Source organism: Alternaria conjuncta (assembly GCF_024043145.1).
Source record: "Alternaria conjuncta strain BMP 0040 chromosome Unknown scaffold_12, whole genome shotgun sequence".
NCBI classification, from domain to species: domain Eukaryota; kingdom Fungi; phylum Ascomycota; class Dothideomycetes; order Pleosporales; family Pleosporaceae; genus Alternaria; species Alternaria conjuncta.
This window is the reverse complement of record NW_026250101.1, coordinates 620,239-645,702: the sequence shown is the minus strand read 5'-3', so window position 1 is coordinate 645,702 and position 25,464 is coordinate 620,239. Positions and strand designations below refer to the sequence as shown.

At 52.4% G+C, this 25,464-nt stretch overlaps 8 protein-coding genes across 8 annotated transcripts; 2 read left to right on the top strand and 6 right to left on the bottom strand.

Moving 5' to 3' along the window:
- Positions 1-297: 297 nt before the first annotated feature.
- Positions 298-3,698, bottom strand: J4E85_008166 (uncharacterized protein; the record flags this gene model as incomplete). The annotated part of the gene is made up of 4 exons (XM_051472393.1): positions 298-1,155; positions 1,206-2,423; positions 2,476-3,606; positions 3,672-3,698. The coding sequence occupies 4 exons, from the start codon at positions 3,696-3,698 to the stop codon at positions 298-300; spliced, it is 3,234 nt and encodes a 1,077-aa protein (XP_051323858.1).
- A 1,073-nt stretch (positions 3,699-4,771) lies between these two features.
- On the bottom strand, positions 4,772-5,557 carry J4E85_008165 (uncharacterized protein; the record flags this gene model as incomplete). Its single annotated transcript, XM_051472392.1, has 1 exon — positions 4,772-5,557. One exon carries the CDS (start codon positions 5,555-5,557, stop codon positions 4,772-4,774), a length of 786 nt encoding a protein of 261 aa, XP_051323857.1.
- A 638-nt stretch (positions 5,558-6,195) lies between these two features.
- On the bottom strand, positions 6,196-8,358 carry J4E85_008164 (uncharacterized protein; the record flags this gene model as incomplete). The annotated part of the gene is made up of 2 exons (XM_051472391.1): positions 6,196-7,368; positions 7,423-8,358. 2 exons carry the CDS (start codon positions 8,356-8,358, stop codon positions 6,196-6,198), a joined length of 2,109 nt encoding a protein of 702 aa, XP_051323856.1.
- Positions 8,359-9,352: 994 nt separating this feature from the next.
- J4E85_008163 (uncharacterized protein) lies at positions 9,353-9,799 on the top strand (the record flags this gene model as incomplete). The annotated part of the gene is made up of 1 exon (XM_051472390.1): positions 9,353-9,799. One exon carries the CDS (start codon positions 9,353-9,355, stop codon positions 9,797-9,799), a length of 447 nt encoding a protein of 148 aa, XP_051323855.1.
- Positions 9,800-10,200: 401 nt separating this feature from the next.
- Positions 10,201-11,396, bottom strand: J4E85_008162 (uncharacterized protein; the record flags this gene model as incomplete). The annotated part of the gene is made up of 3 exons (XM_051472389.1): positions 10,201-10,270; positions 10,412-11,002; positions 11,050-11,396. 3 exons carry the CDS (start codon positions 11,394-11,396, stop codon positions 10,201-10,203), a joined length of 1,008 nt encoding a protein of 335 aa, XP_051323854.1.
- A 1,949-nt stretch (positions 11,397-13,345) lies between these two features.
- J4E85_008161 (uncharacterized protein) lies at positions 13,346-14,235 on the top strand (the record flags this gene model as incomplete). Its single annotated transcript, XM_051472388.1, has 2 exons — positions 13,346-14,065; positions 14,131-14,235. The coding sequence occupies 2 exons, from the start codon at positions 13,346-13,348 to the stop codon at positions 14,233-14,235; spliced, it is 825 nt and encodes a 274-aa protein (XP_051323853.1).
- Positions 14,236-14,533: 298 nt separating this feature from the next.
- J4E85_008160 (uncharacterized protein) lies at positions 14,534-15,760 on the bottom strand (the record flags this gene model as incomplete). The annotated part of the gene is made up of 3 exons (XM_051472387.1): positions 14,534-15,137; positions 15,191-15,659; positions 15,712-15,760. The coding sequence occupies 3 exons, from the start codon at positions 15,758-15,760 to the stop codon at positions 14,534-14,536; spliced, it is 1,122 nt and encodes a 373-aa protein (XP_051323852.1).
- Positions 15,761-21,161: 5,401 nt separating this feature from the next.
- On the bottom strand, positions 21,162-23,764 carry J4E85_008159 (uncharacterized protein; the record flags this gene model as incomplete). Its single annotated transcript, XM_051472386.1, has 3 exons — positions 21,162-21,350; positions 21,406-23,476; positions 23,715-23,764. The coding sequence occupies 3 exons, from the start codon at positions 23,762-23,764 to the stop codon at positions 21,162-21,164; spliced, it is 2,310 nt and encodes a 769-aa protein (XP_051323851.1).
- Between the last annotated feature and the right edge of the window lie 1,700 nt (positions 23,765-25,464).

Genomic DNA, 25,464 nt, shown 5'->3' with positions numbered 1-25,464 from the left:
CCGGGTGGTGGCGTCAGTGTAGGTGAGATAGTGCAAATGAAAAATGAAGAACCGCCATATGTCAGAAGAGTGTGGCAAAATAGATACTTTGGACACTTCGATAGTATTACATTATGAGCACCTATGTATACAGCTCAAACGCTGTGGTCAACTATCAACAGCAAGCATGCAATGATGTACCTGCCCAGACCGCCCACCGCCGTGCTGAGTCCTAAACGCTGAAGACTCAGTACGCCTATCAAGAGCAATAATCCATACACGATACAAGCCTTCATAACACCTTAGACCATCCTCCTCTTATGTATTAGTATTACCCCGACCACAGTTCCCATTCTCACCACTCTCCTCGAGTCTGAAGTCGGCATTGTCGCCCTGGATTCGCTCAATCTCGTTCTGTATTGCAAGTACCCAATGGTCTCGCTCTGCACGCGATCGCGCCCTAAAGACCACGCTACGGCCTTTACTTCCAAGCTTAGCTACCCTCTTAAGCTTTGTCCGCTTGCCCTCTTTACGAACTTGTTCGCCACCACCTGCACCCTCCTCAGCGCGGAACCAGCTCTTTGCTTTGCCATGCCAAATGACAAATGTAGTCATGACGTCCTCGTCAGTTGATGTCCAACCGTCTTCGAGGTAGATTCGTGGGAGGGCGTGGTGTCCTGGTTTGTTCGCATCGAAAGTTTGATTCTGGTAGAGGAGGTCATTCTCGGTGAGGAGACCAGAGTAGACGTAGCAGTCCTTGAGATCGAGATTCGCGATGCGCTCGTGGTGGATGTGCGCCAGTTGCTTGCCAACCCTACTTCGCAAGACATCGCGGAAGATGAGCAGTGTACCGGCAGTCAGCAGAACGCTACATCGTGTGAAAGGCGCATGTATGCGCGGTTTGCGATACAACATTCCGCTCATATGAACGCTGCGACAACAAGCGATACCACACATGTTGTAGAGCTCTGGTGAAGCAAATGATTGTGTTACCTCCCATTTCCTTGCAAACTGCCCAACGTGTGCTTCTGCCTCTTCGTCAATCTTAAGGGCGCTGAGGTTGCGACTACGTGTGGCTTTATAGAGGGCAATATCGGATGCCGTGCGATGTTTCCAGTACTTGGCGAGAGCGCGTAGATGTTGTATCCACTCTTTCCGATGAGCTTTGTCTGCGGCCTGGACGTTGTGTCAGTTAAGAGTTCCAATATACGTGGAAGTATACTAACCTGAAGACGAATGATGAGACCATTCTTCATAACTAGCTCGAGAGTACGATCGATGTCCAGGTCCTTCGTAGCTCCGTCGTTACGCATAGAGTCGTCGACCTCGTCGTCAAAGTCCACATCCGAGCCTTCCTCCAGGTCTTCGTCAGCGGGACTCGCGCCCAACTGGGCTTTGCGGACTTTGACAACATCTGCCAAGCTGATGTAGCCGTCGCAGTTGAGCAGATTCTGCTCTTTGCGGGCGGCCTCATCTGCTGCATCTTCGTCATGCAGACGCCTGGCTTCCGTCGTACCTGAGTGACCCTCCATCAGCCACTCAATCTGCCCAACTTGAAGGCCATACGGGTTGACAGCCCAGCTCTCTGGCACCGCGTCTTTGACCGCTTGCGCTGTTGGCACATTGGCATTTCCAGACGCAGGTAGCCTCGGAGGCGGAGGTGGGGTGACTTTTGTGGGTCGTGAAAAGACGAGATACTGATCGTGGCTGGCAAAGTAGAGCTGCTTGTGGTACATGAGGCCTAGTCGCTTCGCCCGTCCTCGCTGCCCTGTCAGTCGGATGAGAAAACCTTCGACGGGAACCGGTTCAGTCAAGGTCTTGTGCTTCTTCCTTGTCACTGCAGTTGTAGGATAGTGTGTCTTGGGCCTCAGTTCCAGTTCGTGCGACTTTAGCATAGCTATCGTGCCGTACATCTTCCGCTCGTTCGCGCCATGTATCCACTCAAGTCGATCATAGCGCTTCCAGGCGAGACCTATGCGCTGGTCCTTGATCCACGATTCCAGCACGTCAGCCCACTCCGGTGCGTCTTGCAGTTGATCCAAGCAGCGCTTGATCAAATCTTGAGCAACCGCCTGTTCCTCTTGCATAGTCCTCAGCAGAGCCTCCTCGGTGTTCTCTGCATCCTGAACTTTGTTTTGCGATGCCTCTAACTTCTCGAATGGGTTGGCGATCCGTATGCTCAAGCTCATGTCTGGTATGCTGATCTGGAGCTCGGAAGCACGCTGCCAGCCAAGGACGTTCCGTAGAAAAGTATACCACTCTACTGCATTGGACGCGGTTCGAGCTTGCATGATGAAGATCAGGGTTTCGCGTGAACCTGGTGAAGACACGACCATTGACTTGTCCAACGATGAGTAGAGATTGACCTTGCAGGTCTTCTTCCCCAGCGGAACTTCGTAGGCAGCCTTCTTGCCTGCTCCTGCATTCTCAATTTCCGGGATGACCTGGGAACGAAGTTAGTAGCTTGACGCACATGAAAGCGCGAGAGAAACGTACCCGGGTTTGGTAAAGCTGCAGCAGAAATTCTGCGTCATTGGTATGGCTGTGGCGACAGACGACCATGTACTCCCGCCATTTATCTTTGACGCGGGAGACGACCCTCTGGTTGACGTTTTCGTCAAAGTCTTCGGGAACTTCTGCGGCGGCATCCACTCGCACAAGCATGCGTTCCATCTTGACGACAAGGCCATCTTTGATCTTCTGCCGTCTTATCTTGGTGCCAGCTCGCTGAACAGTCATTTGCGCCTTCTTCGCTTTGAGCTGGATCGTGGCACGTCGGGAGTCCTCCGGGATGTCAAACTTCACAAGGTTCCGAAGGTTCGACTTCTTGCGTGTCAAATCTCCCGTGGCAGGGTCTGTGTCTTGAGGCAGTTCCGCGGTAGAGGACATCCTGCCTGATCTTCTCCTGACTCTTGCCATTATACCCTTCGCAGGCGGTTTCGAATCGACATCAGCCGAGGCCGGTGCCTTGTTCATGTCAGCCTTACGCAGCAAAGACGATGTGGAGTTTGCATCTACAGAGGCTGCTCCGGTAGCTGATGCAGGACTCCCAAGGCTCTCTACATTCGACAGTGGGCGTTTGCCTAGTGACGTTGATCCTGCCTGCCCTTGGCCTGAAGGAACTTGTAAGCCACTTGCCTGTGCTTGTTGTTGGTGTTGCCCCTGCAGCGGCCCTTCGTCCGATCCTTGTTCGTCCTCGTCATCATTTTCGTCTGCGGGTATCGAGGATGCGGTGATATACGTCTTGTCCGTACTCGATCGGCGGACTGTCCGTTCGTTGGTGGGAATGCGCTCGATGTCGTCGTCTTCCGGCTCCGAGGGCGCGTCTACGAACTCGTCGTTTTCGTCATCGTCCATGACATCGCTCTTGTGGTCTGAAGCGCGCGGCACTTGCAAGGCGGGTGGAGTCGCCGCAGTCGCATCCGCCGCGCCATTGGCTCCGCTGGCCTCGAGTTCTTGCGCGCCTTCCTCATCCTCTGCTTGAAGTTCCTCGGGCTGGGGGAAGCTGTGCTGGAAGAGGGCAGACGAACTGGGGCCTTCGAGGCCACTCAGTCGTCGTTGGCGCGCCTCACGCGGGTCTGAGGAGAAGGTCGCCGTACGCGTCGAGTAGTTGATTCGCAGATGGTGCTTGTACCTGAACGTGCGATGTCAGTACATGTCGCATAGGCAGTTCCTGCAGCAACATCTCTTACCAATCGGAGCGGTGCTTGGTCAGCCATGCCGTGGGGATAGGACCGATGAAGTAGCGTCTCGTCGTGAGATGCAGATGTTCGGGCGTGGCATGTTCCTACTCCTCTTAGCTTGCGACATGTGTACGGTAGTCTGCAGCCATGCATACCAGTCTCTGGGCAGTGTACGAGTCGAGGGGTAGATTAGTAACGTCAGGCTGGTGCCATGAGCGGCGCTGCTGGTCGGGCATCGGACCTCTCCTATCTCGTTCTGGCCGCGGAGGTGCGCTCCTTCAAGTCACAGTCGGGTGGGAGTGAATACATAAACCACTAAACAACATACATTAGGTTAAGAAGCTAGTAAGAGGCGCGACTACTTTGCATAAAGAGAGGCAGCCACGAGCGCGTGGCGGGCGTGCGACTAGGAAAGCAGGCGCGGGCGAGGGCCGAATTGGCGACGGCATCCTAGCCCTCGTCATCGTTGAGGTGCCCAGCCCGAACCCCCTGTGCAGATCATCATTACAGATCTTCTCACATCGCTACCAACAATATTCGCAGACACGCGATAATTATTGCAGCATTCCAGGCAGGCTTCAAATAAGCCGGCGGGGTACCAAGCAGTAAGCTGTTCTCCACGTTTCCGACACGCTTTAGCGTCTCCTCCAAGACAACCCGCGATTCGACTACATCTCAGAAAAAGGAACCTCATCCCTTCTGACTCGAGGCATTCCGCGCAACAGACGATCTCTACGCACTTATCTGTTCACCAATTAACTACAAATTCCCATTAACCCACGTGTGCTTAGTCCTACCAGGTTCTGGTCCCACAACACAAATTTGGTTCCGATTCATCCAAGCGAAGAGACCACCAACTCGCCAAAACGTGCAGTTTCAGATCCCAACCTACCCATTCCGGCAATTCTTTCGCAAAACTGTTGATTCCGGTCTCGGGTGATCTGCTAAGTGGCGTTGCGTGCTACGAGGGTCTTCCTGGTCAGCACGATCTTGACAACTTGGTGGCACAGGCGTATTCGCATGCATAGTGCGAAAAGGTCAATCCGTGACTCGCTGACTGTGAGGCTGTAGGTTTACAAGAACGATTTCATGTCGTCGCATATGTCCATTCACAACTCTGTATTCTCCTTCTTCTTCTCCGCTTCTAGCAACGTTCGCCATGCGATCTCAGCCGCGCCCCTCGCTGCTACATATCCAGGGTTATCATACAGGATCCTGGCCTGGAACCCATACAATCTGACCGCTTCTGCAATTGCCGCTCGAATCTCCTCGCGGCCAACACTTTTAGCGCTTCCCGTCATTATGATAATGAATTCCTTGGGATAGACAAAAGGATATTTCGTGTAACCATGATACACCTTGCGCAAGTACTCTAGCACAAATTCGCGTGCCTGCTCCTCAGACGCTGAACTGCTGCTGCCCAGCTCAAAACTCGACCGGAAACAGTCGACATTCGCGAGATTGCGAGCATGTGTCATCGGCTTGCCATGCAGCAAAATCGCAGTTTCGGTATACTCAACAAGGACTGTGTGTCGTCCACCGTACTCGTGTGGCTTCTTGCCACGAGTTACCAGTTCAACGTCGCTCTCATCCAGCCCCATTCCATGCCCGGCATATGCGGCAGTGAGTTCATGCACCTGATACCCCAGGTCCGCCGTCAGCGTGTAAAGTCCGGTGTACTCGGCCGCATCTGCGACGCATTCCTGATATAAGGCCAACAACGGGGGAAAGCTCAGTATCGCCCATGGCCGATGACCAAGTTTCTTCTCCGCCATCTTCGTTGTCTTCTTGAGCATAGCGGCTAATGTAGCTGCATCGTCAGAACCTGCCAGGCCAAGCTTCTTCCGTGTGTTCCGCCATAGCGTTCGTGGCGCGTCGTTCCACAGATCTTCCATGCTGCCATATGGTCGGCTACAATGTACATGGTCAATACTTGTATGCATAACTACAGGAAAGCCACGACCCACGTTATATGTTCTGAAGACGGCAGAGAGAGACGTCGCATCATCTTCACATACGCCTTCGATGCCTCCACTCGGCCCAGGTCTTCGAAAGTTCCGTCCGGCCATCGAACTGCTGCTGTCCCATGATTTGCAGTGAGCGAAATGCCAACTACTGGCAACTTCGATGTGGGCTTTTCCCGGAGCTCAACTGCGACGGCCTGAGCGTATGAGATGGCAAGGCGGATTACTACGACACCCACGAGGACAGACAGTATTTTGAACATATTGCTTGAGTAGTCAAAGACACGATACTCAGGTGGGTGAATAAGTAAGTGCATCGTGTTCGCAGGCTGGAGATGGTGAGAAGTCGCGACGTCAAGCGGCACAGTAATGGCTGCTGCCTACATCCAGACGCGGGGTACGTCTGTTCTACTTCACACCCTGCTGACTTTACCCTCAGCCTCCTATCTCTCTCCGAACCCGACATTATGGTATGTTTTCGTGGAATCTCATCATAACATCGATTTTGCTGCCATTATGTGACTACGTCATCCTCATCCCACCCCTCATCCGCCAATAAAGTGTCGCCCTTACCGATCTCTTGGACGATATGATCCACCACGATTATCTCCCCATCCACCACGCTGCGTTCCACTCCTTTGATCTGTCTGCCTTGGCGACTCATACTCCCTCCTTCCATACACTGAGCGAGGCGCATATGCGGAAGAAGGTGATGGTGTACCCCAGGCCCGGTCCGAGTACACGGGCTCAGGCGTCCCATGAGGCTGTCTACCGAATGTTTGTGTCGACGGTACAGTCGGTGCGCAGTGACCGAGTGGCCCTCCATTCGATGACGGCACAGCAGGCGCTCTCCTCGGTGCAGGAGCAAGAGTACGCAGTGCTTCAGCCGTGAGGCTCGTTCGGGGAATTCGATGATGTTCCTCTGCGCTACCCTCTGCTTGAACAATCGGTTCGGGCTTCTCCACCTTCGCTTGTAGTTGTTGCGCTTCCACATTCCGCACCTCTTCCTCTGGTTCCGCCGTCTCAGCTACTCTCGCAGCCCACTTAGCTTCCAACATCTTTTTCCCCTCAGCGGTCACGCGCTCAGTCATCCTGGTCTCGGCTTTCTCGATACCCAGTTTGAGAGCCTCGCCCATGGCCCTGTGTAGAGCGAGGAAAGGGACCGTGAGGACGTGGCGGAGCTGGAGTTGGTAGTCAAGCTTGACTTCGTGGTTGTCTAGGTTCATGTGCAGTTGCGATCTCTTCTGCGCGGTATTCTCTGCTTCTGTCGACATAGGTCTGGCTGGCTCGTAATACACCTTCCGCTCCTCAAACCTCCCCTTCTCTTTCCACTCCTTGAGCGCGTTGCAATCCAGATTCTGCGGACCATACCGCTTGAGCGGGATGCGAAGCGCGCGGATCAAAGCTTGGGTATGCAGGACATTTAACTCCAGCTTTGGCGTAAAAGAGTCCCGGACATGGAGATACCAGCTCAGACACTCCGTGAGGCCGCGAGCATCAAGACCCGACGGTAGATGGTTCAGGCCAGCGAGGAGATCACCGAAAGTCGGCAAAACATAGCCACTACGTCTGTCCGCGATGTATCTGCCTGGCTCCAGGCGGTCGGTATGTAAGTTTGCATCGTGCTTTCCGTTGATAGTGTCAGTCTTGAAACCCTCAATGATCTTCTTGACTGAGTCGCGTTGGAACTGGTTCATGACTGCGGCTGTGATGTCCGTTGTTGGGGGCCCACGGAAGAATGCCTGTGTATTGTCAGCTATAAACTATCTCATGGTACTAGAAAGACGACGGCTTACCTGCATACCAACAATATCCGCACCGCGATAGTCGTTATTCGCTAGTCGAACCATCATGCTTTTCCACCGGACGTGGTGAGGGTAGTAAGCCATGATTTCTTTGGCGGATAGAGGTACTCCAGGGGGCAGCAGAGCGTCTACGGGAACTGCGTCGTTGTACCATGTGTAGTGAACCCCAAGATCCTTTCCTACGAACCCAGGCTTTTGTAAAACGCCGCGGACTGCCCACATATTGAAGTCTTTCGTTTCGTCAACCCATGGACGCTGGAAGGGAGGATATGTGTGTACGGATTCGCCCGAATGCGACATGTGTGGTGTGTAGAGCGAGGCCGCAGTGCGAGCTGTAGCAGGGGTATGAGGATCGAAGGGTGTGCTGAAGTTCGCAGGTGTGTTTGGTAGTTGTTGGAGATGCATAGGGCCTGGTGTTGATACAGCCGGAAGCGCATCCTCTATGATGAGCCTGCCGGAGAAGCGCAACCTGACGGTCAAGCTATAGGTCTGGTAGTCTGGCTCTTCGTCCTCTACATCGTCGTGGCTGATCCGCTGACGCCTTGCTACTGACATCCAGACGTTCTTCTTCGCAGTCTTGGACTTTGACTTCCTCTTGAATGCTCGGACCTTGACGGTGGCTTTCGGGTTATCGGATAGGGCTCTCTTCTTTGCGCTTTTTGGGGTAGCCAACACCGAGGCGCTTACATCGAACGCTTTCATGTCGCCATCGCTTGGGCCACTGCCACTCCTACTCCTGTTCTTGCCCGGATCGGCGACCTGATAGTCGTAGTCCATGTCATCCCATGCCGAACGATCGTTGGGCGCGATCTCGTTATCATCGTGTTGGAAAACGCCGGTCGCATAACGCCAGTCGCGGCTTTTGGGAACCCAGGTAGAATGTTTCTGCGGACGGGATTGGCGCGCGAGGATATCTTCTTCTTTCATGGTCGTGATAGCGAAGTAGGTCGCGAACTTTTCCGTTACTGTCGGGCTATCGTGACGCTGGGTCGACGTTCGTGGAACGAGGAAGAGTTGGGTGAGTTGAGAGAAAAGATTCTGGAGATCGCGATCGTGAATGGCACATGACGCACTGGTAAACACGGGCCCATATTCGCGTATCAGGCATTTTGGCAAGTGAAGGTGGAAAAGACGCGTGAATGTCGTCCAGTGGCCGCCTACATACCCTTGGACATATACTGCCCATCGCCATAGAGTGAAAGGAAGCCATAACGATGCACAGGCAGTCTCTGACAAATGCCAGAACTCAGATGCCAATACGCATGACAATACATATTATTGTTGGCGCTCCGCAGAGCGACCACTGACCCTACCTCGAACTCCGACAAATCTTCGCTAAGAACTGATAGATTGAAAGGTTATCTGTTTCTTCTTCTTCAAATTTTTGAACGAGAAAGAAATACGTGGACATAGGAAACCGCGAGATGTGAACAGATGACCGAACAGACCAAGAACGAGATGTGGCCAGGTAGACTTGAAATGTAAGTCATCGACGAATATTGTCATTTTACAAAACAGGCCAAGCAATCTCGTTGATTGGGCTATCGTCATCGCAGGCCACCGTATAGCATACTCCCGGGCTCGCGCTTCCGGAGTCCTCTAGGGCTTTTCATGTGAGCTTTGCTTGCCGAGACATCAGTCCAGGCTGTGCGCTGGAACTTCATGACACCAATCGCAAAGGTATCGGCATCCCATCAAAGGATAAATGCGAGAACAGGTATGATTAATGAACATTATGAGCTGATGTTGTCTTCGATGAAGCGGACCCGCGTGAAAGCAAGCGCTTCCGCAACACGGGCCAATCAAAGCACGCCTACGTCATTATCCTGCAATATCCGAGGTCCATCATCAGCACCATAACACCGCGTCCAGCAGCGCGTTGCTACCATCAGACTATCAAACCTCTCTACCAAAAGCCATCATGAGCACAAAATCCATCCCAACGCTAACCCTCGACGGTGCGCGCATCGCCCTCGCCGCCGCCGAGCAGCGCTCCAAAGAAATCAACGTACCAATGAACATCGCCATCATGGACAACGCATGCCATCTCCTAGCATTCGCCCGAATGGAAGGTGCAAAACTCACATCCATCAACATCGCCATCGACAAGGCTTTCACAGCTGCAGGTCATCGCGCGCCTACCTCTGTTTACAAAGACAATGTGTATCCTGGTGGGCCGGCGTATGGCATCAATCACAGCAATGGAGGCAGGTTTATGACGATTGCGGGTGGTGTGCCGATTGTGAAGGATGGGGTTGTTGTGGGGGCTGTGGGGTGTAGTACGGGGTTGCCGAGTCAGGATGAAGATGTTGCGAAGAGGGGGGTTGAGGCTGTGCAGAAGAGTTTTGGGGTTAAGGCGAAGCTATGAGTTAGTTCAAGAGCAAGGAGAAAGAGGGGAACATGCTTCTGATGTCAAACAAAATCGCATTGTATTCCGGCTTGCTACGACTTCCACATCCAACCAATACTTACATGTACGATCGAAGATACTTCTCTATCAGCAACAACACAACCGCCTTTGATCTATCACACCAACGTTGTTTACCTCCACTTCTCTAGGTCGGTTTCTGACACTGCGAATAGTACTCGTCGACCTTGAAGCAAACCAGGCCCTGATTACAAGTCGTCGAGCCCTGCCACGTCTGGCCACCGCACTGGTCATAGAGCTGTACTGGGCCCGTAGCCACTGGTGGTGCGGGTCTGGTCGTGGTCGTGCGCCGGGTGCGAGTGAACGGCGGTGCTGGTTGAGCAGGTGGAGTAGATGTAGGTCTAGCAGTTGTCTGAGTTCGCGTGCTGGTGGATCTCTGAGATGAGACCGGTGGCTGACACTGCGAGTAATCTACAATACGTCAGTATGAGGTTCGGAATGGTATGCGTGACATGATCGGAACAGCGCGACTCACATTCATCGACTCTCACGCACACCGAATCCTTGCATGTCCTGGGACCAGTCCAACCATTGCCGCCGCATTGGTCATACGGTAGACCAATAGTAGGTGCGGCACTAGCAGAGGTTGTAGTCGTTGGAGTTGTCCTTGTGTTAGCTGGGTCCGCAAGACAATAGTACGAATTCTCGTCGACATAGGTGCAGACGGTGCCTCCTACGCATCGGGTGGGACCTTTGTAGGACTTCCCACCACATTGACCTCCCGGCTGTACAGTACCAGAAGATATTGGAGCAGATGTTGTAGGCGTCGGCGAAGGAGTATTCTGCCCCGGGATTGGGTCATCGTTGCGGCGGCAGCCAGACACGCCAGACAAAGCTTCAGGGCACTTCACCTTCTCCCAGTTGACCGAAGGATTGTCAGCTCCTCGAAACCAGTCGAACCGCCAGTAACAGCCAGCTTGCAGCGCAGAAGGGAGGGCGTCGCAGTCGTCGCGATGCGCTACGCCACCATAGTCTTGACCCCAGACATCCGCGCCGCCATATTGCTTCGTGCATCCCTGGGTGGAACCTTCGCCACCACCAGGGATAGCAATGTTGAATTGATCTTCTCCTAGATCAGATCCGGTATTCGTGACCTGGACGATCATCTTCTTTCCATTGACTGGGCCGGAAGTAAACGTCAGACTAGAGTTTATCAGTCACTGCTCGGGCATCGAACTGGATGAACATACGAGTAGCAAGAGCAACACCAGGCAGATTCGTTCGAAGCAGCCAGATTGACTGCAGCGAAGCCATAAGCCAAGTCATTACTCGCAGCCCATGGGCTGAGATCAGAGCAGGCATATGAGCCACCGCCGCTTTCACAGCCATCGCGCCTGTTGTAGTTGTCGAGGAGATTATCGCTTGCGTCGCACGTCAGGACTGGCTTATCGACAAGAGCTTTGCCTGGCCAAGAGCAGGAGTTCTTGCAGCAGGACCATTGACGAGTGGTTGACCCGGTGCCTTGGACGGCACTTCCAGCGCCGTAGGCAAGGGCGAAGAAGGTCGATGTGATAGCGGAGAGAAGGAAGATCCGCATCTTGGAATTTTAAGTACAATACTGCAAGAGAAGAAGACTGTATGAGCAAGCTGAGATGACCTGATCAAGATGAGGTTGTAATCGACAAGACGTCAAGCTTTTATATACCCTCATTGGATTATGCCTTCTGGTCTGGCTATTCTACAAGTTCGTACGGCATAACACCTGCCAGGTCCCTGCATCGGGTAGCTGCACGATCTGGCAGGAGAACTTATCAGATCATTGCTATTCCCAGGTACTTGATTGCGCACACGGGAAGATTGTTGGTGCTCATCTACCGACGATGTTTTTCCGCTGTCTGTTGAGAAGCGCTGGAGCGCTACTATTCATAGAAGCTGCCAGTGTAGTTTGCTAAAACAGACGGCTATATGATCTGGTGGCTGTCGGCAGATACATACACGCCACTTCACGGCCTTCGAGCCATTCTGTTCGTTGTAAGTTGTTTTTGTGCATGCTCAAGATAGACCTGTGGTGTAGTCGCTCCTCGCCCCCTTGTCGCCCGCCTGGAAGAACGCTGTTGATGATCATCCTAACCCCATCCGTGCGGACACGATTGATTACTCTCGTTTCTGGACCGCGAGAGCACGGGCTATCTTCCGTACAGGGCAGCTCTTCTTCCGACACCCATAGAGCCGGTAAGCCACGAGCCAGACTTCGACTTAGATCTTGATTGAGCGCTGTCTGCCATTGGCCCCAAGTGTGGTACCAGATTGAATACCGAGAGATTTGTTGAGGCTTCTGTTTCTTGGACTGTAGCGGAAGGCATCGCGAATGTTGCCTTCTTCAGAGGTCTGTGGCGTTTGAGATACGGCACAGATGTGGGTACATAGTGCCGCGAGAGTAGATCACTATGGCGCACTCGTCCAGGGGCCTGGGGCAAAATCCAAGTTTACTATACTGCCATGGGTCGAGCGAACCATGTCTGTGAGAAAAAGCACCTTCCTAAGCACGGGCACGAACACCGAGATCTCCTTGCGCGTCGATCTGCCTACGACCGATCGACTGGTAGTCCGTCCACGGTGTCCTGGTAAAATTCGAGCTCGCTTTCACGTGCGACTGCAAGCGGCTCTATATAACCGGCGATTCATCTATCTTGTCAGATGATCAGAAAGACATACACGTCAGTCACCGGGCGAGGGCAACTTTTACGATTCGGCCCGTGAAGAAGTCGCAGAATTTCGGAATGTTTGGAAGAAACAGAAGCATCGTGACTTGGGCCAAGGTTGGCTCACGAGGTGTCGACAGGCATGTGTCTTGTAAGGACAGGCGTCCAAGGCCCCTAAGCGGGGGTAACGCCGTTGTGCTGCCGGCGCTAGGGTCGTAGCGGACCGCAAGAAGGCCCAACCTTAGTGCCACTCCTGACATGCACAATGCGCTTCCTATACCTTCAAGAATTCAGATAAGAAAATCCTACACGAACAACCGGTGAAGCCATGGATTTGGCATCAATCAATCGGCTGATGCTCGCACATCTCTGATCCTTTCGGCGCTACCCGCGCTTCGAATTCTCCGACTTCAGGCATTCGTGGCAGGTTGTGGGGAACGTCGATCGCCTACGACACATGCACATTAGCCTACGTCCTGAAAGAATTTATCGCCTTGCGTCTCAGGTATCAATAGCCAATCACGTCCGCTCGCATCATCGTCCATTGGCTAAGCGACGGCGTATATACCGCTTTATCTACCTCCGAAACAGGGTGGACTGGTCGAGCAAAATACGGTCGGACCGTCTCGTAGGGACTATCATACACAGCTGTGAATCAGGGTCTGTCATAATATGGCAACAGCCGCGTCACGTTGCAGACTAGCTGTCCCTCCATCTTTTCCCCGTTGCAAACGTTGACTGACAGCTCGGCACAAACACCTGCATTTAACACTTTGGACCCCTGGAACCAGAGGAATTTTAGCTACTGAACTTGCGACAAACCTCGCTGCGAAATCGGAACAACATGGCTGGCATAGCTTGCGTATGGGCGAATATCCCAGAGGGACGCGAAGAGTGGTACGAGAACGTACACCTACCTTCACTGAATCCACACAACGCAAAGCATGCTTTACATTGCGAAGTAACAGCGAGTGGTATGGAGAATGAGCCAGTGGGAAGGTTGGACGCGCCATGGCCTTACATGACCGTATGGGAAATAAAGAGTGTCGACCAAGCCAACAAAGACATGTACGACGCACAATACCATCCACCAAATGCCGATTTGCAGGCTTCGCTCAAAGGCCTACTTCTTGATCTTCGGTCCTATCGGGAAATCAAGAGTTGGAAACAAGACGACTGGTCCGGTGACGGTGGTGGTAAGATCACGGGTGCGGATAAAGCCGGCGATGACGGACTAATGTCGATAGACATCGAATACGTCGCAAGCGTGGCGGCAATGGAATGGAGCGTACCAGCCGACAAGGAAGAGGAAGTCATGAAATACTACAGAGAAGTCGTCGGCCCCACAATATCTAGTTCACCAGACGTATTGCGGTTTCGCCTCTTCGAGGTCGACAACGCAACAACGATGCAGGGCGGAAAGTTCCAGACCAAAGACAAGAAAGAGCTACACAGATACTTTACTCTCGTCGAGCTAGAGTCTGAGCAGTGGCCATGGGACGTGGTCGTCGATCTCGCGGAGGACAAGGAATGGAAGGACTACTTCGAGAGTCAGCAAGTAGTAGTATGTTGATGACCAAGCCTCATGAAACTATGGGTTACTGACAAAACTCAGAAATGGCAACTTAGTCACTACTTGATGAAGAGGGCGTATGGCGTACCGGAAAGCAAGGCCTCTGCATCGAGCTAAAGGCTGGAAACGCTAGATCGGCCAACGCATTGGTTAAGGGATAGTATCTTCGACCCGAGCGAAGTTTCTTCTCACGCAATACATCACTTGAACCATGAAATCACAACAATCGACAAACCGAGACGGTGTGTTCAACAAGCTAACATATGCGCACGCGCATCTGCGTTTGACACCAGAGCCGCACTATGTACAGCCTATCCGCATCACTCGCCTGTTGATATTCGATTTCGCCGAGCCTTTGCACCACATGTATCGGATCTTCCTTCTTTACCGAACCGATATTGCGAATGGATTTATATACCCCAACCGACGAGTAACCAACAAGCCCGCATGCGCCTACGTTCAGTCAGCCAACCAGTCGTCATCTATAACAAAGCGCCACTTACCAGCAGCAGGCTTAAAGGCCGCATTCATAACGCCAGTCGCACATCCAGCAGCAAAACCCAGGACACCATTCTTCTCCGCACCATCGATGGGTTTGATTATAAGATCCCTTATGCCATCACTCAGTCCGTAACCAAAGCTCTTGAAGCTGACCAGCAGTCCACTCCTCAACCCAGTCACATTCTCATACTGCCGTACCTCCTCACCATACGCTTTGGGAAGGTTATGGAAACCTCGAGTAATACCATGCATGACAATCGCTGGACTCTTCAGACTGGTGGTGATGATGCGTCCGAATCCTTTGGCAGTACTGAGGGCTACCTGGCGTGCCGCATGAGGCGAGTCTTTGGTGTCTAGAGGACTTGATGGGCTAGCAGTCCCGTCGCGCTTCTCTTTGCGTCTTATCTCGCGCTGCAGTAGCAGTGGTGTTGTTTGTTTTCCCAATTCGACGGGTCCTGCTATGAGACCCAGCATGATTCCGCTTACCACGTCGTAGGTAGTGAGAAAAGCAGCGGATACCGGGTCGGTGGGGTCGTGCTTCATGTCTGAGTATTGAGATATGCTGTAGTGGGTGTCAGTGGTAGTCGACGTTTGCTGCATGGCGAGACTACTTACAGATGCAAGTCTTTGGGTTGAAGAAGACCCTCTTTAGTAAGCACCGCAGCCGCAAGCGGCGACAGGGCAAGGCTCTTCCGCTTGACTAGCCATACTGCTGGTCTATCGTGAAGGATGCTACATGCTCGTACGCTAGCAATGCTAGCCGTTGCATCAGCTTCTGTGAAGTCATGTGTCAAGGCTGGAGGGGTTGATGGACGTGTATGCGATGGGTTTTCTTGGTCGCTAACATCCTGTTGCATGTCATACTCGTGCTCTTCTTGAAGACTCCGTGGTTCTGGGCTTGGGAGTGGATCGTATGCTGGTGACTGGTCTTGGTTGTGCTGCTTTTCGTTTTGTGTCGACTTTGCATCTACCGAGATTTCTCCGCCCGCGACCTGTTGAGTGTACTCTGGGAGGTCCATGGTGTAGAGGTCGGCATTCTCGGCGGTGGGTTCAACGTGCACCAGCGAGGAGGTGTCGGTGTCTGCTACAGGATGGTCAGTAATCTCGCATGAGTATCCAGTGCTCGGACTACTTACTAGCAGCACTCCTATCGTCCTTGGCCAAGGTCGTGGTTACGGCAGTCATCTTCTATAGCGTAGGCCTAGAATGGTCGAATTGCAGATTGCGCAGCATGAACTGCGAGCAGTATTACTTATGGGTCGACTTTGCCATCTTCAAGAGAAACTTCTCTATAAGGCCCTACCTCGTAGCCACGCGTGCGGAAGTCTTGGGTTTCCGAAACGGGAAACGCTAGGCCCGAAGTGGTAAACCTTGAGAAGGGCGCAGCAGGCGGCCTGACATGCAACCAAAACCGCCTCGGCGGCCTATCATCAAGGCCGTGAGAATACTAACGAAGTTGAGCACTTGGTGTCACGCTTCTTGTGAGGGTGTGTGTTCCGGGGCTCGCAAGCTCTACCAGATCGCGTAATGCCATGGGTATGCTTTTAGATGTCGTGGGAGCTAAGTCAATATGAGAAACATGGCGAAGAGCTTCTAGTCGACTCAGTATCCTCTATCCAGTTTTCTGCTGGATCAAAGTATAAATGACATGCTTGCGAGGGACTTTGGGCAGATACACGCGTTGCATGTGCTCCCGAGGCTTTCGAGGAACGCGTGAACATTTTGTGATCGATAACAGTACAACCGGCTAGTGATCGCGTCGCGTTTGTATGTACAGTTTCAAGGGTCGTGTGTACAATCAAAAGCAGACGCTCAGAAGGTGCAGCTCATATTGGCTACGTTGACGCGTCAAGATGATGACGTAAGGAAGGTTACGCGTTCGGCATCGCACCGAACACGCGACTGCCTCTTGTCTCCTGCCTCCGGCATGTTCACGACGCGATCTAACACCATCATTCTATCATCGCAAACAGCGGCAACAATCTCCATGGTACGACAATGCGACAGAGTGGGTTATGTGGATCACTCTTTACCCTCATCCGACCGCGACGGGAACCGCAAGCCATTACCAACGCGGCCCTGTCGCAAGGAGATCTGGTGGACGCGACGCCATTTTCGCAGATTCCGCATGTGAGAGACGATCGAGCTCCCTTTCCGCCACTCTCGAGTTATTGCCAGATAATTGGATGCTGAGCCTTGAGATACGCGGGTGGCGCGTAATACGTGGAAGCATATGGGGGATATTGGCCATAGGAGCTCCCAGGGTTTGATTGCGTATCGTCGCCGTGGTCTGGCTGGTCTCCGTCATCAGGAGGCTGTCTCCCACCCGAAGGATCGCTATCTCTGTAGCCGCTCCTTTCATGCCGGTTACGGTCGTTCCGGTCATCCCGTTGCCGGTCTTTATCGCTCTCCAACGTGCGGTATCTTGCGATGGTGTCAGCATATCACACTTGGCCATGACGCCAAAAACTCACTGAGGCGGTATGTGATAACTCGTTGTAAGATATCCGTTACCGCGGTATGCAAAATGTACGGCTCTTTTTGCACTATTTATGAGCATCTCTGCGTCCTTTATTGACGTTGGTTCCCATATTGTGTTGAGAACAATATCCTCTTTCCCGTACATGAGCTTGTGATAGCTGTTGTAGTGAGGCGACCAGATCCACTCTGAGCAGCGCCCTGATCTGATATCGGCTTGGGCTTCTTCCGGTGGACCTGGACGGCTCCAAAGAGTTTGGAGAATGGTGTTGTCATCACCATACTCGTACCTGTAGTAACGACTATAGCTGTAGGAATACTCCCAATCTGGCCAAGGACCCTCATCTCCGCTATCCTTAGTCTGGCTTGATTCCAACCATACAATATTACCAGAAGCATCGTACTTGTAGAATCGCTTGTGTGGTTCGTACCACTTCCAGGGGACGTGTGTTTCCATCGTATGCAGTAGCGGAGTCTAGCTCGGGGCGCGCCTCGTTATATCGTTTGGCGGGTACGCGGCGTACGTGGCGGGAGGCAATCGCGCTTGCAGAAAAACCAAAGGCTGAAGGACTGCGGTCCGCGCTTTGTCGGACATGCGGTGTCGTAAAGATAAGGTATGTCCACTCGCCGCGACATTGACGGTAACTCATTCACTAACTCGACATGTCTATCCGCAGTTCTTACTATTAAGTCAACCTGAAATACGCCTGGACATTTCTGCACTTAATGAGCGCATGCGTCATGCGGTCTCCTCGGTTGCTCCTACGAGTGTTGTCCCGTGTTGCCAATGAGACAGGCCGTATCTTATTCGTAGGAAAACGCCCCCGTCATGCACGTCTGAACCAATCCAAGTGGTTAGCGTAGCCTGACAAGAATGCGCGCGACCATTGTTGTCAGCATTCAGCCTAAGTGCATGGATGTGCCTCGCCGGCGTTTTCGAGATTCATGCTCGCAGTACGCCCCGGATACAAACGTTGACAACGAGCTCAAGTCGAAGCGACCTAAGAGACTGTGCAACTCGAATGAAGCGAACGTTTATTGAGTTGCTCAGCATTCATGGTAGGAGCGGTTCCTATCACTCACAACTTGCAGCACAGATTCTGTTGTTCTGATAAATCGTGTCGTTCCTCACGCCCGTCCACTTGAGGCTGATGCGTCTGGAGCCCAGGGCATCACTGAACAACTTTGATTTCACGAGCCGAACCACCATACTGCATATTTACTAATGTCGCTTCTGAGCATGCCGCAGACGGGACGATGGAGGGATCATAGCGAGGGACACAGTGAGTGTGCGCTCGACTTTGGGAATCATGTACTAATAGGACGGTAGGCTTTCAGACGTTGCAACACGATTCCTGGCGGGCAGCGCAATGGTTCAAAGTCGGCATTGCTATCAGCCTTACCCTGGCGTCACCCTACGTCCTGCGAATTGTAATCAGTACGATATCGTGTGTCAAATACTACCGCTCGCCAGCAAAGACGCCAAATACTCGCGACGATGAAGCTGCCTGCCGCCTTGTTCCGACCGGTACTGTGAATACTGCCATTAGTACGGAGGGCGGATGGAAGTATTTGGCGTCCTCCATAATCGCCCAAGAACCTTCCTGGGAAGCTCGACATCGCTTCTTTCGCTCCTTTCTTCTTGCATCCGTCTTGTTGGTATTGTATCAATCCATTGTGGGGACAGTGTTGACCGAAAACGTTGCAAGAAGCAGATCTGCGTTGTTGAAGTCAGATGTCTGTGGTCTCTACGAGTATGACAACAAGAAAGGAGGTGAAGAGGACGCTGTACGTGCAGATATACTGATGGTGGGAAGAGAACGGCGGGCAGCCGCCTATGCGCAGGATTGCTATGACCCTGACACCAAAGTCAAAGCCACCAAGTGCGACTTCTTCTACAATTCGTCCATCGGGTATGACAGGCGAGAGGACACCTGCCCTTTTCAGCACACCGGAGTCTGTGTTGGGCGCTACCAACCCGGCGCGGCCATCACCTTTGACACGAATTTGGTTGATTCAGGAGTACTTGGTATTAACGAGGAGTCTATGCACAAGTTCAGACGCAAGACAACATGTGCACCACTGAGTGCAGATTGGCCTTTCGTGGAACACTTCACCAACAGCAGGACAAACGAGTCTGGATACAGATACCTCTATGGACAGCTCTGGGACACCAAAAATTGCTCAGAAAAAGTGCTACTTTCAAAATACACTTTGCGTATGACTGGCCATCCATTTGAATGGCAAGCGCCTGTTTACAAAGTCGAGTAAGTTTGGAGGCGAGACCTCTGGCTCCTATTAAACGTGCCTAAGAAACTTATAGTACCTACGCCACATCGTTACTCGACACGGTTTGCGACTTCTATCAGCCTTCAGAATACCTGAACGCTACAGGGCTACTGCAAGACATAACCAAGACTTTGAGTCTCTTTTTCGTGACAACCTTACGTATTCTTTACACTAAACCAAGTTACGACCCAATCTTCAGAGCCGATAAAGCCTTCCGGTACCATGGTGATCAAAGCGATTACTACTACAACTCCCAGCCAAAAGCAAGAGCCTTCGCCTGTATTGATGAGACCATCTTCTGTGCACCTTCGGGGTCGCCATGTTGGCATGCAAATCATGCGGTACCGGATGGCGGGCACACCACACCATCCTACTGGCTCTTGAAGTACGCATTGAAGAGCTCGAACACCTATGACGCCATAAAACTTCGTCTCGGTAGTGGACTGTTGGCCCAAGAACGAGTCGGCCAATCTCGATCCATGCCACTGCCTGATGACCATTGGCAGCATGAGGCTGAGCACTTGTTCAAATCATCTCTTGCAAGAGCCCAGTTCGACGCTTGGAGTATTGCAAGTGCGGAAGACCACGACAATCCGACGTATACTGATACGCTACCTGATGAGGCGAAAGGAAAGATGTGTGGCCTCTTCAAGTTCCAAGCGTCTGGCTATGTCAACATTGCCATAATACCGTTCGTATGGTTGATGTTGGCATGGCCGATAGTGTTCCTCTTGAGCGTAGAACTCAAGACATATGTAGCAACACGGTACTTGGCCAAGTCTTGGCTTGCTAGTATGAGGAAAAAATCGGCACAGGCCGATGCAGGATCAAGTGCGACGACGGAAACAGCCATAGACGGCGTTTCCCAAGAGAGCGCCGCGGCAGATCAGAACACATCCTCAACACCAGTTGTTGTAGTGACCATTTCACCGAGCCATGGTGTACCAGCTGATACGACAGTGTCATATGAGACGGCAGCACCAGACGAGGCTACACCACCAGATGAAGCCACAGCAAGCGAAACTCCTTCGGCATCGCCAGATCATCCACACGCAGAGCCAACACCAGGCACAAGCTCCACGACCAATACAACCCTGCAACCGCCAGATGCATCGACGTCAACGCGAAGCGCTACTGCTACTACAGCCTCTCAGCGACCGGATACGGCGACCAGCACAACACCCCTCATTCCCAGGCCCCCAGGGGCCGCATCGACAGACGCGAGCCAAAGCTACGGGACGACATCCAGCGCTCGAAGTACTACATATTCGACACACAAATCTGACCAGGCTGAAAACTTAGAATGGTCACCTTTGTTGATACACGGTCCAATTGAGCTAGGTGTATGGATGTATAAGAAGATGAGGAATAGGGGGAGCGATGCAAGAGACGGCGGTGAAGGTGTCTAATGAGCGGACAATGGCTCTTCAGGCTATAATCAAATGCGAGACGAGGCACGAAGGCGGGCATGTAGGCACGTACAGCAAGTAGACATCAAGATCACAATCTCCTTTTAATAAACCATGTCTGGCTTTTATACTCCCATCTATCATTCAAGAAAAGGGATAGATACCTAACGCACCTGATCCGCGCGTAACATCTCCCTTCCCAAAAGTCGCACCATCCCTTTCGCCTTTCCCACACAGTAGTTTCCCCAACTCCAGCTGGCCATGCCAGGAAAACGCCCAAATGATACGCATCGAAGAAATGTGGGGGGGACGATGATGTAAGACGAAAACCCAACCCATGATGATGAAAACCCATTACTCATTACTCAAGATATCCACCGGAAGCTACGTATCGGATCGGGACTAACCGGCTAGGCCAAGTAGCCGAGCTCGTCTGCCTCCAGACGCTCCAGGTATTCCTTCTCGAGCAGGATGTCTATGCACTTCTTGATGTCGGGGACGCGGGGCATGAATCGGGTCTTGATCTGCTGGATGGTCTCTGAGACGAGCTGCTGGTGCTTCATCTTCTTGCGGGACTTCATGATACGCACGATAGCCGACTGTTGATATGTTAGCATGCTGTAACCTAGGGAGATAGGAGTGGTGAATACATACCTGAATGAGTAGCTTTCGGTCCTCCTCAATCGTCTTGTGCGTATCCTCCGCCTCAGCCTTTTGCTCAGACTTGATACCAATGTTCAAGTTCATCTTTACCTTCTTGGTCTTGAAGCCGGTGTTGAGCTTGTAGGAAGTACCAGACTCAGGCTTTGCGCCCTCGGGTTGGGCGAGCAGAACCTTGGCCTTGATGAAGACACCCAAGCTGGGATCAAGAGTCTCCTTGTTCAGCTTGGTGGACTCAGCAATGTCGTCGTAGGTGACGGTATCACTGTCGTTGAACAGCAACATGATGGCCATCTGGTAGGTCGAGACCTGGAAGGTTGGTGAAGTCTTCAGGTTCGCAACCTTGCAGTAGTTGGCCTTGACCTCACCCTTGCACAGCTGCCATAACCAGGTAAGCTTACGACCTTGGTGCTTGTGGTTGTAGAAGCGAGAGAAGCGGTCGTAGGTCTGCACGATAAGTTGCGGTGGGGTAAACGGTGTGGTGGGTGGGTTTAGAGGCCAGAAACCGGTACCGAGAATGTGGTATGAGGCATCGACGTTGGTCTTCATGTCTGACTCGTCCAAGTTGTTTGACTGCCACTCCTTGAACGCGGTGTTCAGATCTTTGGAAATCTGCATATCCTGGAACATGCGTTGTAGCTTGTTGGTGTATTCGAAACCGCAGGCCTCCTTCAGCTTCGAGATCATGCTGGTCTCGGCGTCGTCTGATGCAGAAGTAGTCTGGACAAGACGCTTGGCCAACATACGCGAGTAGAACTTCTGAAACACGTCCTTGTCTTCGATGTACTTGAAGACAGTCATGATCTGTGTCAGGAGCTTCTCCATGTCGTCCTCTTCGCTCATCTTGGCGTTGGAGCGCTTCAGCAGAGTATCGGTGTACTTTGCGAGGAGCTCAGGCGACTTGTTGGAGCCAGATTTGCAGATCTTGTTTCTGTTGACGAACTCGCGGCAGGCGTTATCTAATGAGCGAACGAACTCTGACTCTCCGTTGAACGCCTTGTTGACGAGCGCCTGGTACTGGGTGTGGACCTCAAGAAGGGCCTCGACGTACACCTTTGGCTCCAGGCTGTCTCCGTCTTGCGCGATCTTGTCGACTGCAGCCAAACCCGCCTTGCGGACGTGGTTCTCGAAACGAAGACGCAGAGGATCAAGACCCTCAGGAATGCGGGCAAGCAGCTTGTACATGCGGCCTAGGTCCTCCTCCTTGTCGTGGTCGAGAAGAATCTGGAACTCCTCGCGAAGTGCTTGCGAGTGGCTTGTGATGAGCGACTGTTCGCATGTCCGCATCAAAGGAGACATGATCTCGTTGAGTAGGTAGAGTGGGACGCGCTCCTTCTCCTCTTCCAGACGGATCTCTGCCTTCTTCATGTATTCAACCACGCTGTTTTCTGCGAGAAACTGCTTGGACTCGTTGTCGTAGTATTGCGCGGTGGCCTCTAGGAAGGGCTTCTCGAAGTATTCCTTGTAGACATCCAGGGTGGACTTGGAGCTGTCGGCCTCGTCCAGACCCAGCGATACGAAAGAGTCGACGACCGACTTGATCTGCGACTGCTCAATAGTCTCGCCATTTCGCTGCTTCTCCACCAGCTTCAGGACCGAGCGCATGACGCTCTCCTGGCTGCCCGTGAACATGTCCTCCTTCCAGCGCACCAGGTGCAGTGTGTAGATGTCGTAGATGTGCTTCTTTCCCTCGTCCATCTCACGCTTGACCCAATGACGGTTCAAGTACCGGAAGAGATGGTTGTTGTACTGGCCAGCTGTCGTGTAGCGGTTCCACTCCTTGATGTAGAAGTGGAGGAGCGCCTCGTCGACATGTTGCCGTGAAGCCGCCTGCACCTCGGAGAGATGCGCCTTCAGGTATTCGATCAGGTGCTGGTAGAGGTCCTCTCCGAGGAGATGGGCACCTCCGCGGTTGTTGGCGGCGTGGAACGACGAGCCGGCGACGGCTTTTTGGGCGGTACAGAAGTTGTGGATGGCGGTGTAGAGACCCATGTACGTCTTCATGTCGACACCTTCGCGCAGGTTCGTCATGATCTTGTCGACACCGGCTTCGAGGTACTTCCATCTGTGAGCTGTTAGCATCTGGTCGAGCTCTACGTCATCTTGGGGTTGGAGTTGCTTTAGCATAGCTTGTCCTGTCATGGCTGTCTCCGCCTGCGCTTCCATAGTGGCGCAGCTTTCTCAGAAGCCGAACGCGGCGGACACCAGTTCGCCATTCGAGACGTCACTGCAACCCATCCAGAACTCCGCAGATTGCAGCGCTAGACAGAAGAAGATGCTAGGAGTGATAGAGAATAACTTACGTGGCGTTGACATCGTCCTTGGCCGGGACGGGTGGCATACTGGAAGACATGGTGGGTTGTGTCGTCGCGTGCTCTTGGGCACTTTTCTGAGGCGACTTCTTGCGCGTGAGGAACTTTATTGTCGGAACCGCCGTGTCACAGACAAGCGGATTGTCAAGCAACACCGGAGAGCGCGCTTGTTTGGTGGCCTTTCACAAGGGTGGATGGTGATAAAGGCGTGTTCGGTGGAGGGCGCGGTGAAGTGGTGGGGAGTAATGGTAGCGGGCGGGGAGGGCTTAAGATGTACCGGGCGGTCGATTTCCGCGGGTTTTGGTATGCGCCGTCAAGTTAGGCGACACACGGAGGGGAGGGAGGAGAGAAAAGTGAAGGTGCCGGACGAGCAAGGCGGCGACGTTTAGAGTCACGTCGTTGTCGGTTCATACAGTTCAGGCAGCACCGAGCTTGGGTCTTGGCGTTTTACAAGGGTCCCGTTCACGCAGCCTTGCACTAGCCTCCACAGGGCTCATGGCGAAGGCAGCAGAACCTTTGACAGCGAAGCATGCCAGCATTACGGTTCTTTCGCTCACTATTCCCCATTCACATAGGATCAGCGAATTGTGCTGTCGGGTCAAAGTAGTGACGATGGTGTACATCTCAATCATTCTTGAGTACCGCTTATCACCATTCTCGTGTGTGATATGGACTTAACGGAGGTCTCGCAATGTGGTACTCTTAGGACGGATCCAAAAAGGCCTTTTTTGTTGGCTACCTATGCGATTATATATGCGCTCGTCCATGGTGAAGCCTTAAAATCCTACGCTACTAGCTGGTGGCAAACAATGGTAATGGTCACTCTAGAACCTTAACCTATAGAGTTGAGACTTTGAATTCGGAGAGATAGGTACATGGGAGGAATCCAAAAAAGTCTTTTGGGTTGGCTGCTCAGACTAAGTAGACATCTCGCAACATTGCATTTCTTATTAGGAGGGATCCTAAAAAGACCTTTTAGGTTGGCTCCTCACTACCTAGGTATTTTCGTGTGATTTGGTCTCATTAGAGATCATGCCATATTACGTTTATCATTAGGGACTATCCAAAAAGGCCTTTTAGGTTGGCTCCCCACGCGATACTATCTTCGCTTGTCCATGGTGAACTCTACACTACTGGTGGCAAATAGTAGTGATGGTCACTCTATGATTTTCAGCTATGAACTTAGGACTTCCACTACGGAGTAATAAGTATCTGCTCAGAATAGAACACCGAATCCACTATGGTCGAACAATAAACGTTGCTCGCAAATTCGTCCCGGCTTTTTGATCGATGACGTATTGGTTGGATCATCAGATACCATCTTAGAACAAAAGTCGTAGTCGCGGTCCACCCACTTCTCTAAATATTTCATCTTGAACGCTAGTTCGCGGTATCAACACAAACCGCTCACACCTACTTGCAGTCTTACTCTAAACTTTAGAGTCCACTCCAGCATACCATTCCAACGTATGCAGCGAACAACACCGATACTACTATCAACACAACACACCAAAATGCCCTCTCTAAACCTAACCCCCCTCATCTCCCTCCGCCTGTCAAGCCACTACATCCCCACCCACTCCCTCATCCCCAACACAACCCCCCACAACCACCCCCTCTACATCTACCACTCCGCCTTCCCTTCCTCCACCCCACCCTCAACCCTCGAATCCCACCTGCTTGCCAACAACCTCACCCCCCAGTGGCGCTACACAATGTACACCACAACGCACTACCACAG